The 16474-nt window shown below is 42.6% G+C and overlaps 3 protein-coding genes across 7 annotated transcripts in view; 1 reads left to right on the top strand and 2 right to left on the bottom strand.

Moving 5' to 3' along the window:
- Positions 1 to 2524: 2524 nt before the first annotated feature.
- On the bottom strand, positions 2525 to 5184 carry lrrc20 (leucine rich repeat containing 20). Of its 3 annotated transcripts, none has more exons than XM_084567611.1 (5): positions 5048 to 5184; positions 3795 to 3883; positions 3388 to 3537; positions 3026 to 3193; positions 2525 to 2928 (listed from the first exon to the last, which is right to left on the bottom strand). In XM_084567611.1, coding segments are annotated over exons 1-5 (546 nt in total). In that variant the 5' UTR covers positions 5050 to 5184; the 3' UTR covers positions 2525 to 2791. The 3 variants fall into 3 exon arrangements, with proteins under 3 accessions (XP_084423737.1, XP_084423738.1, XP_084423739.1); XM_084567612.1 differs by having other exon boundaries at positions 4894 to 5178; XM_084567613.1 differs by lacking the exon at positions 5048 to 5184 and having other exon boundaries at positions 3795 to 4180.
- Positions 5185 to 6838: 1654 nt separating this feature from the next.
- ndr2 (nodal-related 2) lies at positions 6839 to 10115 on the bottom strand (the record flags this gene model as incomplete). Its single annotated transcript, XM_084567149.1, has 3 exons — positions 9609 to 10115; positions 7459 to 8207; positions 6839 to 6991 (listed from the first exon to the last, which is right to left on the bottom strand). The coding sequence occupies exons 1-3, from the start codon at positions 9874 to 9876 to the stop codon at positions 6839 to 6841; spliced, it is 1170 nt and encodes a 389-aa protein (XP_084423275.1). The 5' UTR covers positions 9877 to 10115.
- A 714-nt stretch (positions 10116 to 10829) lies between these two features.
- Positions 10830 to 16474, top strand: part of pald1a (phosphatase domain containing paladin 1a) — a 56958-nt gene continuing 51313 nt past the window's right edge. For 2 of the 3 annotated variants that reach the window (XM_084567966.1, XM_084567965.1), the window contains exon 1: positions 14191 to 14703. The gene's annotated coding sequence lies outside the window, so the exon portion shown is untranslated. Of the gene's footprint in view, positions 10971 to 14190; positions 14704 to 16474 lie in introns of those variants that run through there. The other variant, XM_084567964.1, reaches the window with a different exon arrangement.

The raw sequence follows: 16474 nt of genomic DNA, 5'->3' as shown, positions 1-16474 counted from the left end.
CTTCCTCGGTGCGACTCCTCCACGGCTGCCACATGCGTTCGGCAGCGTGGATGTGAAGTTTTTCCACCTTCTTTACGTGTCAAGTGATTTGTTTTCCATCAGCCTCCCTTGTAGGCTGAGGCCCCTGAGAGCTCTTTTCACGGTGGAACAGATGGGGCTGGCTGGCGTTAGCTGTAAACCAATTAACAAGTGAGGATTAGGTGGCGTGCCCGTGTTGTGACTTATTGCCTCTCAAGATTCACAGTAGCTGTTTGATAATGTACTTATGCGCCTATTTTTGGATGCGTTCTCAGCATTTAGCGTGTGTTTGGTTTTCTTGAACAACATTTTACGGTGCTTACTAAAAAGTCTCTGCATCATCTGGACTGTATGCCTGTTACATTTCATTTTGATCTCCTGCAGAAATCTTGTAAATATTGGAAAAAAAAAAATGATTCACTTGACTTTTTACAGGTGTAGGCTACAAATAAGAAGCATCCAAAGGGGGGAAAAACACACTAAATAGTTTTAATGTGTGGAAAGTACCCATCTTATGCCACTGTTGCACTTGAAGCCGTTATCGCTGATAATGTCAAGTTAAATTAACATTTATTTGTTTATTAAAACACAAAAACAGTGAAGCGGTTCGGTTCCACGCGGTGAACAGATGTTCATTAGACGGCGCCAGCATAAAAATAAAGAATTATCCAACATCTGTGTACTTAACAGTCTAGTTTGCACAAAAAAATATCCTCTTTCTGCAAATGTGTTTAAACTGCATGCGGCCAAATGAGCTAAGCTGCAAACTGTAGTTTTTAAAGCGAGATAAATAAAGCTCAGTGTTTCAGAGGGCAGCATGATGGTGCACAATGCAAGGTCGCTGTCTGGACGGCAGAGGAGACACGTGATGCTGTAAGCTTGGTAAATATCTCTCTTGGCCAGAGGCTCTTTTGGCTGACAGCCTATCCAGCCTACACAAAACAGAAATTTTAAATCCCTTTTAATGTGGACAGAAAACAGTTTGCTTAGTAGTGAATGAAATACACTGCCTGGATTTAACTAAGCAAATAGGTCCGAGCCTCCTATTGGATAATTACTGCATGGGTGATTATCTTTCAGCTGGCAACAAGTTATTTAACCCCAACTGATGCAATGAGTAGCTTCTCATTTCTTTCCTGTGGTCGTGGAAAAGATGTTAGTCTGTTTGAGAAGGGTCAAATTGTTGGCATGCATCAAGCAGAGAAAACATCTAAGGAGATTGTAGAAACTACTAAAACTGGGTTAAGAACTGTCCAACGCATTATTAAAAACTGGAAGGATAGTGGAGAACCATCAGGGTAAGAAGAGAGGCAGATGAAGTGATGCACCCATCATGCCTAGTGTCTACTGTACAAGCCTGTGGGGGCAGTGCTATGATCTGGGGTTGCTGCAGTTGCTCAGGTCTAGGTTCAGCAACATTATGTGCCCATCAATACAAGATCTTGGTGGAAAATGAATGCGACACTGGATGGAAATAAATCTTGTGACATTGCAGTAGCTTATCGAAACAATGCCACAGAGAATGCGTGCTGTAATCAAAGCTAAAGGCGGTCCAACAAAATATTAGAGTGTGAGACCTTTTTTTTTTTGGCCAGGCAGTGTATAAGGCTGCATCCGTATTTTTGATCTTCTGTTAATTTTCCACAACAAATCTAAACTATTAACCTCAAACATGTGAGCCTAGGTGATCCAGAGTCAGCAGTGTTGCTATTTAAAGAGTTCTTGAGTAAAATACCTTGAGTCACTCTTCTGCAGCGCCGCTGGGGAGCTTGACCAAAATATGTGCAGTTAACTGTACCTGTGGTCTTACCTTAATCTCCCTAAATCACGTCTCTGTGCTGTATCCAGCTTGCAGCTAGTGACCACAAAGTTTCAGGACATTTTGCACGTCGCTTCAGGAGAGTTCGTGGTTATGATTGTGAGCCTGATGCTCAACTACAGGAAAACATGCAGAACTGTTTTAATTATATCTGTCTACAAAATAAATGGGATCTGTGTCCACTTTGTTATCTTCTATATTTGAACAGTCATGTTTGTCTTTTATGACTGTGACGTCTGCAACTAATTGTCTCTAGACAACCTAAATTAGTTCAGAGACAGTAAATGAGTCAGCAACTTTTTAATAACCACGTTATCATTTGCGAAATGTGCACCGACTTCTGCTTCCAAGATATTTTGAAGTCAAATCCTTCTGCCAAGTTTTATTTAATATCCCATATTTGCCTCAGGGGCTTCACAGTCTGTGCAGACTACTACATGCTCTATTCTTAGACACTTGAGTCAGACAAGAGAAACCTCAACAAAGGGGTAAGAAGATAGTTATATAATATTACAGAATAGTTTTTTTTTTGTTCAATTGAAAACATAAAACAATCCTTAAGTGGCAATCCTGTGCACAAAAGTATAATCGAACGTTGACTGTACTTGTGCAACATCTGGCACAGATTCATCCACTGAAGAGTAATGACACAATATTGCTTAATTTTCACAGCCTTTTTTTATTTATTATACTATCAAAAGTAATAAATAAGCCACCATAAATACATAATTGGAGATAAAAGTCTAACAATGGAGGCCACAGTGTGCGTTTGACAGAAGGAGGGACAGCATTTTTCGCACACACTCTGTTTTACCTGATTGTCGTGCAGCCTTGCATGTCTTCAAGTATCTTCTTCTCATCTCTCAGGCACATGAAGGCATGTAATTTAAGTAATTAAGGCACACAGCATGCAGTCTATGGGAGGATGAATTAAATACTGCATTATGGCATATTTTAGGACTCTGCTGTCGACAAAACGTCAAACTGGTGTGGGGATTGCAGAGCGGACCGGGTGTTCGAGTCCAAAGGGTTTGACTTCACATTCAGCCACTTGAGCGCCGGCATGGCGGACAGCTTCTCCACTGGGATTTCTGTGGAGCAACGTGGGAAATGAAAGAATAAGCATGTTTAAATCCACAACCCTTTCTTTCGTACTGACTGGATGTATTCACATATTATTATTATTACCGGTAATGCTGTTCCCCTCCAGGTTAATCCTCTCGAGAGTGGCTATTTCCGTGAGCTTATCAGGGAAGGTGGAAAAGTTGTTGTTAGCCAGATTGATGCTGATCAAATGCTCCATTTCTCCCACGGTGTCGGGCAGCTTGGTGAGGACATTTCCTTGCAGGTCCAGTTCTGCAAGGTATTTCAAGACACAATTAAATCCAGGGTGTGGCTCATCTGTTCTTCCGTCACAGCATAAAGACATTCTGTTAACATTTGTGAGGTGAACAGCACGTGAGATCAACAAAAAATAAATTGAATTGAATTAATTCCTGAAGACTGAATTCACGAGTCGAAAAGCTGCGTGGTAAATTCACATCCACTACCTCTGAGCTGAGTGAAAGTTGTAAAGAGCTTGCTAGAGACGGCCTTCATCTCATTGTTGGCCAGCGTGATAACGCGGATGTTTTCTGAGACGCTCCTCAAGACCTTGAACACACCATCCGGGAAGGAAATCAGCTTGCAGTTTGACAGGTCTGCAAAGAAAAAGAACATTATCACAACAGAAAAATACCAATAGTTGACAAATCTGGGGTTAATAAAGTTACGGCCACTGGAGCAATCAAATTTAAGCCTCTGTCACCCCCTGCTGGCAAACTCTGAGATTACAAACAAATCAGAGTTCATTCATTCATTCATTCATTCATTCATCCGCATGCTTTGAAACTGTAGGAAAAAAAAAGAGAGGCAAATGAGGCAAGACAGAGAAATATGTGTGTAAAGCGTATCTTACCCAGACTGTCTTTCCCCTCCTCTACAGTGGCATTAATCCTCCGGGCAACGTTTGCAACCGCCTCTGCCATTTTTCTGCTGTAATTGTTCCTGAGGGAGGTAACGCAACATTACGCTTAGACATACTTTTCACAGAAGCTGCAAGACAGTCGAATAATAATTATAGGAGATAACTGTGCGCTCTCACTGGAGGCTCTTCACTGTGCTGGCTAATGAGGTCTGCATAACACAGTCACTGCACGTTTTCAGCCAAATGCTAAAAATGGGACTCTGTAAAACTACATCTAAAGCAAAGACACTTTAGTAGGTGGTTGTCTGAGAACTGTACGATCACTTTGGTGCTGTTAAACTGGACTGAAACACAAAATAGTTTTATGTTATTTAGTCTTGCCCAGGGAGTAAAATGGGGATGTAAAACAAATTAAAAATACGTCTGTTCAACTCAATACAATTTAAAGGTACTAAAAAAAAACATCCAAAACACAGCTAAATCAACAACTTTGTTATTTTAAATGACTGTATATTGTAATTTAGTATTAGAAATGACATGTCTGTTATTACATTAGACTTTAGACTTTAGACATTACATGCAATACTAAATGTTTGGGTCAATATTAAGTCCTCTGGTAATATTATATCACATGATCCTACTGAAAAGCAAGTGAGGGGATACTGAAGTCAGATTTACTGACTTTAATGTGTACAGTCATGTTTATTATAGTGTTGTGGTGCACTGAAAATAACTGTGATTGCCATTTTTGTAGTCAAATTACCTAAAAGTGGACATAATTATATCAAATATTGCAATAACTGGTATCTGTAGTAAAGTAATGGTAAAGACAGCCCCTCAGTACTAAAATGTACTTCACAATAGGCAGAAACAGTTGCTTTCTACTACTAGTAGTTAGCCATATAGGGTTAAAAGCAATGTGAGACTTTAGCTAGCTACACCAGTGGAGCTGGTTGCTATTTAAACGGGCCAAAAAAGCTCCTGGCCTACCAAAACCTACACTTTCCTGACTGATACGTATTAAAGTTGACACACAGATTGCAATTATCTGATTAGTGTTTTCACTGAAGCCACGCAAGAAGCCACTTACCCAAACCAGAGGCTAGCTAAGTGTCACAGAGCCAGGCCAGGAGGGGCAGCTGCTGCCGGTGTTAGCTTAACGTTAGCTACAGCACAGCCTAGCCTAGCCACAGTTAAATTTGGTGAGTGTGTATTTTTAGCCGGGGGCGGTTTGGTTCACATACATGTTGTGCTATTCCTTAGGAACAAGCTGGACTCATTAGCGACAACTTCGTGTTCGCGTTTATTTAAACAAACTCCGCGAAATTAAAAAGTCGTTGTTGCTTAGCGACAGTTAGCAACACGGGAGCTAACGTTAGCCTTCCTTGTAGCTAAGAGTCGTTCAAGAGTGTCACTGTTGCGCTTTGGTGTTGCAGACAATGTCGCTTAATTCAACTTTACTAGACAAATAAAATATGTAGTAAAGGAAATAACTTCACATATTAAGTACTACATAAACAATAAGTTATTTTGGCCGTGTGTTTTGTATGGTGTGACTATATATATATATACATTTATTAACGTATTTTTACATTTTGCAACTGAAAACAGACTATTAATCAACACAAAAACGGTGATTTGTCATATTTCATGGCTATTTTTGGATATTTTGTCAAAATATGTTTCTTAATATCACGTAAATTAAAGTAAAAGCAGCAAACTGTCACATTTGAGAAACATAAACCATCAAATTGGCCTTTTTTGCTTTATAAAATGACTCACCTGATATATCACCTACACTAATCGTTGCAGATCTGATGCATTTTGAATTACAATTACAATAATTTTATCCATATTTGCCAGCAGTTGACATTACAAAGTTAAATGCTGTCTTACCTCCGAGTCCTGGTCGACTATTCCCAGTCTGTCTGACCACTGCCATGCCCAGGACTCTGGTAAATTCCTGGTTAGTCAGTGGATTTTCAAAGGGTTTCAACACAATGAGCTCTCTGCCCTCAGGAGAATGGTTTAGCATTGTTCCAAACTAAATGCCACTTTACAGTATTTGCTAGATATACCACTGCTATTCAGTGCTTTATTTCGAAGCTATGACTCACGGAATCATTGCAAAACTAGAAATGTCTATTTGTGTGTTGGGTGTTTTGTGACGCACAGGAGTTTCACGTGGGCCAGTGATTTGTGCAGGGATGTGTAGCCTGCTGTGTGTTGCATTTGTTCTCTGATCATATAAACTGAACCAGGCAACTCAGAGAAAGATAGTACAGAATGATAACTGAAAACCACCGATATGAGAAGTAAATAACATTGACCATTTTGTGACAATACAATGATCTGCTGGGAAACTTCTGGACCTGGTATTCATTGGTGTGGATTTTGCTTTGACATGTAGCACCCACCTAGACCAGACCAGGCACCCCCACCCCATAGCACCAGCAGGAGGCAGCCTGACACAGGCACACATACAAAAAACGAAGAAGCACAAGGTGTTGACCTGGCCTCCAAATTCACTAGATCCCAAACTGATCAAGTATCTGGGGATGATCCACAGAGGCCCCTCTCCTCAACCCATAGGACCCAAAAATTTAAATTATGGACATATTGTGAGCCAAATTTACATAAATACATGTTTTTATTATTTACAATAAATATACATTAGTTTACAATAACACAAATGGTATTGTACAATAAAAACAGTGCTGGAATATTCAACAACATTGCCGTCTCATGTTTATACTGATGTAATTGATAACTTATAGGGAATAAACTTGTACATCAGACTGTGACAGTCACTGAATGCCACTGTAGCGTTTCAGCACATCCAATAAACAATGTTTTCCTTACAAACCAGAGCCCACATCACAACTTAAAAGTCTCTGCACGTAGATCAAGTAACAATCTCACAGTTCAGAGTGACAAATATCAAAGAGCTTTTTTTAAAAAAATTCTGACTAAGTGTTTTTCCTGTTTGTTTTTTTTTAGCCATGCTACAACGCAGCTCACGCCGGGACGTGCCGTCACTGGCAGCCGCACTCGTCCACAATCATGTCCTCGTGGTGACGGAGGAGCATTTCTCCGTTCTCGTAGTACAGCATGCTCAGCGGGCTCATTTTGGTCGGGGCGCAGCAGGGGGACGCCACTCTGTCCGGGTGGAAATGCTTCAGCAGACTCTGAAGAAAATGACACAAAACAAAGGATTTAGGTAAATTACATTATTAGCGAGACCAATTAATAATATTAAATAAGTAATTTATTATATAAACTGTCAGATAATGGTAAAAAAGTCTTCAAATTAGACATTTGAAAAACCAAAAATGCAGCTTGCAGCTATAATGGATCATTTCTATCCTTATGTTGTTGGTTTTGCAGACTTTTGTTCCCTTAAATATTCTTTTTTTGGCAATAATTTTTCTTTTACGTCATGGAAACCAGTTCACTTTAATCTATCAGCGATCAGTGACTAATACTGAATAATACTGAAAGACACTATCTCCTATTTTGTGTCTTACTGGGACAGAAACGGTGTTAATGCAAAAAGGACTCCATAAGGAATCTATAATTTTCAACTATAAGTGTTGTACCAAGTTAAATACAGGTCCCTGACAGTAGACAGAAACCTGCAGGCTGCAATACTCACCTGCATGTAAGCATGGTTGGTTGGATTCAGGTCTTCTCCCAGAGGACCTGGGCAGGAACCTTCACAGCGGTAGGCATTGTATCTTTTAGGAAAGATGATCCAGGACCCCCAGCCTATTTGATTAAAGTCCACGTGCAGGTCCACTCTGCGGCAGAGAGATTTCTCACTCCCTCTTTTGGACGCCTGTGGGCTCCTCGCTGTTTGTTCTCTCTGGCCCCGCTTGCTCCTGCGCCTCTTTTGCCAGTGGGCCTTTTTGATTTCAGCGGGGGACAAGAACTTGGATTGTTCAGCTGTGTGGAGTAAACTCGCTTTGGCCTTTGAGTCTTCATCAGACCCCGTGTGCGAGAAGACGACCAGCAGGGCCCGGTCGCTCATGTCCTGCTCTGTCCTCGGGCTCACCGCGTAAACAGGCTGATCGGGAAGAGGCTGATCCTTCGCCATTTTCCTTCTCCTCGAGACTCTTTTTTGCCGAACTGCCGCCGCGGGTTTTTGCCGTAGCCAGCCCAAGAGAGGAGCGGTCATGTTGAAGACTTTCCAGCTGTGCGATGAGGTGACCAGGGAGGTTTCGGCGAGCAGCCCCACCCGCTGCTGTACCTGGCCGCGGTGGTGGTACACCTCCACGGTGGCGTTGGCTGCGCCGTGCGCCCGTGGAAGCCTGATTCTCAGTTCTGCCGCTTGGATCTGTTTGTCAGCCAGCAGGGCGTGGAGGTCAAAGGTCGCCACCCAGCGCTTGTGTCTGTACGTCAAACCTGATGCAAAAAAAAAAACGAGAATTAGCATAATTGTATCATTGTATCACTTGCACCTTTCACAGCAGACATTTTGAGCTGTCAGAAAACCAACAACATGTGGAATTCAGCAATAATAAAGACACCTGTGCTTTCCTTGGTGCGGCAAGTCAAACTGTTATATGTGAATATGATCTATTTATTAACTAAACATAGTTCCAGTGAAGAAAAGGATGTTTGCATCATTTAAATCTGAATAATGAGCACAGGATTTATCATAAAGAAATGTAGTTTTTTATCTTGACTTGAAAGGATAACATACATCCTGCATGATAGTGTACATGCAAAGGTTTTAACATGTGTGGCTGCATTAAACCAGTTCAAACAGTACCGCTATACCTTGTGTTTTCTTACACAGATAGCAGATATATACAGTATAAGATACGGAAAATGAGTTGCACACTGAGTTGCATTTAAATGCATTTAAATCTCAATGCCTTAGCAATGGTTTTATAAATTAACATATTATAAGTGTGCAAAATATAATTCCCCTTTGATAATTTCCTCTAGTGCGTAATGATCAATGTGTGTATTGACTGGGATTCCAGCAAATCAAGGCTTCACAAATATAATCCAGTCATTGTTCCAGTTTGGCACCACCTGCATCCGTAATGCGCGAGGTCATTGTGATTCAACGAGCAGGTGTGGCCTCAGATTAATCTAAAGGATTAAAGCATTTTGAAACATTTGACTTTTTGCATTGTCCAGCGCATTGGCCCATCGAGTAGTTGGGGCTCCTGATCAAAAAGTGCAAACCGTCCCCGCTATTAATCCACTCAAACTGGAGCGCGGAGCCGAAACCGATCGTTTCACACGCCTCCCTCGCTCGCCCCCGGCTTCTGCATATCCTCGGTCAAACAAATAGGTAATAACTCTGACACCTAGCAGCGATGTGGAATTGGATTCAGCGGCGGCGGCGGCAGCGGGGAGGGTTTGCCTTAGTGTCGGCTGCTTGTGCCACCATTAAATCCCGAGCTCTAATCTAATCAGACCAAGTGTGAAAAAAAGAACTAAGGGAAGTTGTTGATTTGACTTAACAAGGGATTTGTATAGGGGGATGTCTGGCGAGGTATCTAATCAACATCACCTATTTAAGAAAAAGGAGGTTTGCTTTGAGAATTAGACAGAAAACCGGCCTTTTCACACGCTGATCCCTGCATGGCTATTCACCCCCCGAGTGGGATGTGGATTGAAGCTCTCTGAGGTCGTCTGGCACGCAGCGTTGACAGGGCAACACCAAAAACACTAAGAGAGCGCACGATCTACAAAACCTCAAGGCACAAATAAATCCTTCACTCCCCACCGTCTCCAATTCATTCCTTATGTAGTATTTCTGTAAATCACCAATGAACCAAGTCTTACTTTTAGCCATCACACTCTTCACGGTGTCAGCTTGCCTCGCCGCGTCTTGCTCCACAGCATCCGCAGCAGGCCTGGAAAAGTTTGCCTTGAAATTCCTGTAGAGGTGCATCATGTAGGTTGGCAGGTGATACCCGGTGGATCGGTCCGTCACGGAAAAACGCTGCAGCGGCCTCACGTAAACTCCATCCCTGGATTTGTGAATCCCCTGAGCCAGCAGCACCAGCAGAGATGCGTGCAGCGCGACGCCCAGAGCTCCAAATGAACGCATGTTTAATGACAAATTGCTCCACTGGGAGATTAGGGGTGTCTTATATACCCTCAGCCACCCCCTTTCATGTTTAACAAGTAGCTGAGAACATTAAAGGAAATTGACATGCGTCCTCAAGACTTGTTACCTGACAGCTCATCATCCATTCAGTTGGTAATGAGGCGCCCGGGTCCGTGTTTACAAGGAGCGTTTTGTTTGCACCATGTTCTTTGGGGCTTCTCCAGCCTGAGTCCCCATCCTTGGACTAATTGTCTCAGCTATTTGGCTTCCACTAATTGTTAGGCTTTCCCATAGTGTAACACAGTCTATTAAATGCCAGCTAAACTGGACTATAAGGAGAACAAGTGGGCGAATGCCAAGCCATTAAAACATTAACATACATTTTAAGTAACTTTTTTTTGACACTGGTGCCATGAATCTTTTGACTTTAAACGTCTGTTACACAAATAATGCGCACGTAGTTTATAATTACGCAGCTGTTTTCCCTGTGTGACACGTATAAGAAGATAAAAATAAGAGAGGACTTCCTGAAAATAAGATAAAATCAACTTAATATTGACTTTCAGCCTAGAAGGGTTGTAAATAAACAGGAAGCAGCCGCCTTATCTTTCTTTCATATGGCTAATTTATCATGAAACTACATTTTTTTTTTTTTTTTTTTACATAAAAGCACTTTTTTGGTGTTTGGGGTTTTTAGTAATATCAACAAAATGTTCCTGTGTGAGATTTAAGTGACGATAATCACATAATAAGATAAAACTAAGCGGAAGCTTTTTTAAATGGATGATAAACAACAACATAAACCGCTTCTAGTTGTTTTATCTAAGTGTTAAAATACTTTGAAAGCGTTCGTGGATGACCTCGGACTGCGCATGCGCCCTCCTTCTTTATCCACACAGCGAAATCCCTTTCCTCGTAACTTTCCCGAGAAAAAAAAAAAAAAAAAAAAAAAAATCAATGGATGTTTTTTTCCTCACTGATACAAACAGAAAGCGGCGCACCTCGGCCACAGCCTCCATTACGCACCAACCGAACTCCGTAAACATGTTTCCTTAAAGGCCGGACGCGTTTTTCAACAACCGTGTGCTGAAATGGTGAGTGGCTTTAAAGTTTACGTCTCTCGTTGCAGGAGCAGCGTAAGAAAGAAAAAAAAAAGTTGGGATTGATGCCGTTTTGTTTGTTTTTTTGGATGCTAAAGCTCATAGCGTTCATATCAACGCCTCGGATGTGCACTTTAAGCAGACTTTTAGCAGAGAAGGGGATTTTTCATGATGCGAAATGCTTATGTGGTTGATGGGGCATACATGTGCTTGGCACCCCCCCACACGCTCTCCATGCTCGTGCATTGCTTTGTGCACTATGGTGATTTCACCACTTGATGCAAAATAGCAAATGTTGTCCGACCCATAACCTGCAGTTGGGAGTTATTAGTGTGCAAACACAGCACATGGATGTATAGTTTACTTTTATAAAGCAAGCATTGAGTGTGATGAGCAGCCTGCAGTGAATGGATGCCACAAATACTTGACTGCTGCCTCTGAACTTAAGTACATCAACATATGGTTAATAACCAGAGTTGTCTGCATCCCTTTGTGCAAGTATTGCAGTTGCACAAATAAGTGTAATTTGTAAATAAATAAATAAATAAATGGCAGCACAAGTGGCTGCAAACAAATACCTCCACACATTAAAATCCAAAACCTGATCCAGTGGTCCTAATATACTTTTATAGAACAGAATAGAGATTATTTGCCATGTGCACAGGTACATTACAGCGCCGGTACATTTGCATTCTTGTGCGTTTCCCTGATCCAAGCTTGCTAAAGTTTAAAAGGATAAAAATACAGTTAAATACTTAAAAATGCAAAAGTTAGAAAGTGCACAAGTAGGCACAGAATAATATACAATATTAATAATAGAGAAAATGTGCACAAAACCAGTATCAGACATGGTCTTGGGGTCAACTCACTGAGGTCAACAGTTTGTAGTTGCCCATGTTGCTCATTGTTAGGAGAGTTAGATATGAGATATATTGCACATTGTTATAAAGACAATAGGATGTTGTTCATTGCAGCACACATTGTTCATTGCAGCTATACTTTACCCTACACTGAATCTATAAAAGGAAGAAAGAACCTCTAACTTTGCAAAGCCAGCAAAGTGCATCTTTAACCGTGTTAATCCCAACTTATAATATGCTATCATCTTGCTTTTAGGTAGCAAAAAAACAACTAAAATGTCAGTGAGCATTTTGGCCGTTTGAATCATTGCAGTGTGCCTCTAAACATGTGCTACGTGAGCGTAAAAGGGATTCGATCGCGGCCGTAAAGGCCCAGATTTATAAGGTGTAAGGTGAAGTATAAAAAGTCTCTATAGCGCGGTCGAGACAAAGCACATGATGCCCTTTGATGTATTGTATTGTGGCCCCCGGCTTTTGTTTAATTTGGCCCGTCCAGCTGGGACCGGCCTCCTCTCTGGATATCACTTTACACTCTTACATCTTTTTGGGGGGCTTGGGGTGGGAGGTGGGGGGGTGGGGGGCACAGAAACCGGCTCTTGACAACCCGAGAGCCCAGATCAAACCGTGAATATCACAGTTAATCAAGAGCACGAAACTCCTCGGCTAATGAACTCCATAAATGATTGAGCTGTTTGTTTTAATCTTGATAAGAGACGCGGAAACTTCACTCCTCCCCGGTGCATATCTTCTGCGGTTTTAATGTTGCTTTAACCCTCCCACGCGCAGTGAAGATAATGATTGGGGACTTATTAAAACAAAACGGCGGCTCGTGTCATATCTGGGCTTCATTCAGGCGGGTGTAAAGCTTTAAAAGCAAGAGATGCTTGTTGGAAGTGACCGTTTTGATCCAGATTTGCAGCCAGAGTTAAGTATAGATGGGTTGAAATAGTTGACCTGACACGATTAAAACGCGCGTGTCCCAGAAAAGTAGAAGTCCTGTACACATGCCTGAGTGTAATAGACAAATTTTACCACAAGGTGTCACGTTTGATCACTGGACTCAAGAGTATACTCCCAAAATATAGCCCTTTTGGTTTGCGATTACTTATCATTTCATCTACCCATGAACCTCAACTTGTATTTTTAACAGTGTGAGAAAAGAAATGAGAGTGTGTATTTCTTGTTACACTTTTTGGCTCAGGTGGAATGTTTTCCTTTATTATCTCCTTTCCTTCCCAGTTTGCTTTGACAAGGCTTTTAACAAATTAGCTTTTTTAGGGGGGGATGAGACAGACACCAGGCCTCAGAGAAAAGGATTTGAACCAGACATGTGATATTAGCCGTGCGCTCATTTTTCCGCTGCGGACAATTTAGCCCGGAGGATGTTTTCTCTTGATCTGTCAGAGGACATCCTCTTCTTCCAAACTGTGCTGTTTGAACCTTGGCACTTCATCCCGTCTAATTTCAGCGTTTTCACCGACACCTATTCAACTTCTTCTTGACGTATTTTGGTTTTAAACTCTTGAGAAAAAAGAAATAATCTCCCCTGAGCCGAGTAATATTTACAACTTCTCGCTCCCCGGATTGATTCGTTCATGATTGGAGGTTTTGCGAGGCCCGCTGGGAGGGTTTCGTTTTACATTCGTGGTGTTGCAAGAACTTCAGAGTTTTGGCCCGCGCCACTGCTGCTGCTGCTGCTGCAGGAAGGAAGGAACAGGTGTGGCAGCAGTAGATTTTACATCCATATCTCGAAAATCCCTCACCACTTTTGCAAAAATTTGCTTAATGTGGTTATTATCTTTTGACTGTGGATTCCACATACTTTTGTAAGAAAATATTCTCACGGGTGAAAGATAAGCGCTCGTGTTTGTTTAGTTTTTTGGAGTCGGGGCTGAGTCAGGTATGAAGTTTGATATGTTTTCGGGCTGCGTTTCGGGTCATTCCGGATCTGACCTCTGTTTACAGCAGGCTTAAGTGTAAGTATTTGCCCAGCTGTAAGCCTGTTTGCCTCCAACATAGCACGTGTGAACCGCTAATGAATGGAGTAATTAGAGCACTGTAGTGAATTAGGCTTACGTGATGTCATCTGTTGTTAGCCGTCGTCGTCAGCGTTGCCGTGGCGTGGGGTCTACGTTACGACGTGTCGGCGAGGGTTAACTTCTGCAGCAGCTGATTGCGCTTTAAAAAAAAAATAAAATACTGAAGGTTTGATTGTGTGTGTGTGTGTGCTTGGTGCAGTTGTTGAAAGTGTCATGCCATGTGTGGAAGGTATTGTGCTGCTCCGGTAGTGATTGGACACTGAACTGGATGATGAGTAAGCCTCTCAGGGTCCGCCTCCACATCCTCTTTACGCCACCCCTCCCCTCCACCCATACAAACACACACACACAAATCTCGGCATGCAGCCTTGCACCTCATGCACACGGGATGCATACAAAAAAAAAAAAAGTAGCAAATAACCAACAGGGGAGCGTGCCTTCACTCATCTAAAAGCCTCAGACGGAGAGCTCTGCAGCCCTCCCTTTCTTTGCCTTCTCCTGCCTGAGTGTCTGTCCGGGATCTGTCCTCGCTGAAGGACACGTTCATTGACTTGCTTTATAAGGACACGTTAATGATGCGAAACTGCCGCCCTGCTGTAGTTTGATCAGCAGGCAGAGACAGATTGCCTCACAGATGAGACGGACGGAGAGATGCCAGCGTGGATGTCTTGACTGAGACCGGTTGCCTGCCTGCCGGAGAGCTGTCATTTTGGTTTATTTTTAACCCGTTATTTTGTTTTTTTTGTTTGTTTTGTAATCCCCGCCTGACCTGCCCCCCACTGAAACCAGCGCACCTCTCGGATGGTGGACCGCACAGCTGAGCCTCAGGTATAGTTGTGACACTTCTCTGTGTTGTGGTACTCGGAGGCTTGTTGTTGCTAGACATGTCTCTGAAGGGCAGAAAGGGAAATGACTTCTTACGCCGTTGTCTAAATAATCACTCTAGATGAGCGGTGTGATTTCACCTCATGCTTCAGGGTGAAGTCACTCGGACCTACTTTCGCATTTCCAGGGAGAAATTCCTTTGCTTAACGCGTCCTTTCAATAACGCCAGTCGCGTCTGATGTTCACGCTGCTACATGGCTTGCATTCTTCATGGCATGCGATGCCTTGGCTCTCCTCTGAAGTGTTTATCAGCGCTCATTCCTTCACCAGAGGACCAGCGCATGTTTGACAGGACTCTAGCTCCCCACGCCAACTTTGAAAATCCTGCTGCTGCTTCTGCTGCTGCTGCTGCTGCTGAGCCAGGAATTGTTTGCACTTGGACAACTTAACACTTTAAGTTTGAGTGTCAGTGCCGAAGGGAAGCATGTTAACAAATCAGTGTGTGCAGTGCAACGGGTAGATTTCTTGAAGGGTGTGACAAACAAAACTGCTGTCAGTTAGGCCCGGCATTGCTGACAGAATATTGCGGTCGGACGCTGGGGTTTCAAAAAAAAAAAAGAAAAGCCGCATTACTGCAGGCTTTCAAATCATAGTGGGATAAAAATTGCTGTCTTGAAATAAATTACAGGCAGGAGTTTTTAAATAGATTTGCACACCCTTTTTAGCAGCCGAGTGTCAAGCTGCGATGAAAGCAAGAATGCAGATGGCTAAAGGTTATTCATGTGATTTATGTCACGTCACGGCAGTAGAATGGTTTGTTTGTGTCTCATTCAAGAAGTCCCTGCGGATTTGAAAGCTTTTACTATAAACGAACTTCAGTCAGTTGTTTTCCACTCGGTCCGTCAGTCCGGACTATCTGCGTTGCCGCTCAAAAGCTATTGCACAAAGTTTGATCAGATTTGGAAATCGCATCCTCTGAAACAATGCACCCCATGCGGCTTCCTCCTTTTGCCGCGGTTGGAGCAAAACGCCGGGGCCGATTTATTCTGGACGAAAAGCAAACACGAGAAAAATTCACAATGAGGGTTTTGGAGCAGTTGAAGGGACGACAAAAAAAAAAAAAGCGCTGAGCTCATTTCCGCCCAGAACTGATATTCAGCTCAGGAACTAGCAATGTCCTGTGGACTCACGCCTGCATGTAACCCTTAACCTCATTGGTGAAATATGCGTACAGCTGCAGGGAGGAAGTTTCAGAGAGTACAACTAAGCATTTCCTGTCAAGGTGTGCTCACGCTTCCTCTGCCCCGGGGGTGTGACTGTGTTGTTTTGAATGGCTTTGTTGGTCTCGTATCCGGTGATGAGTGAGAAACTTTGGGACCCTTTCGCCATCGATATGAGCTGAAGCGTCTTCCATCAGTTCTTGCACAGTGTTGACTAACTTCCCAACAAATTGCACTGACATTTGTGGTGCCGTGTTTGAAAAGAAAACCTTACTGCATCGCTCAGCGTTTGTTGTTTTTATCTGGTTTTGTGCAGGCTTGTTTAAGTCTTGACATTTTCAGATCTCCCCGCAGACCACAAATGCCCAGTACCCAATGTTGCCAAATAAGCAAATTGCATTGTATTTGAAGTTATTATATTTTTGCTGCCACGGCTCTCTCTTTTAAACCTCAATATGGGAAGTGGTGTTGAAAGGTCTGCTATGTGCTACACAGTGATACCCGTCTCTCTTGAACCCCTGCATCTCTTGTGAATGAAGAGTGCGCCGCATCCT

This window comes from Chelon labrosus (assembly GCF_963514085.1).
Source record: "Chelon labrosus genome assembly, chromosome: 19".
NCBI lineage: Eukaryota > Metazoa > Chordata > Actinopteri > Mugiliformes > Mugilidae > Chelon > Chelon labrosus.
This window is presented reverse-complemented; position numbering and strand designations above follow the sequence as displayed.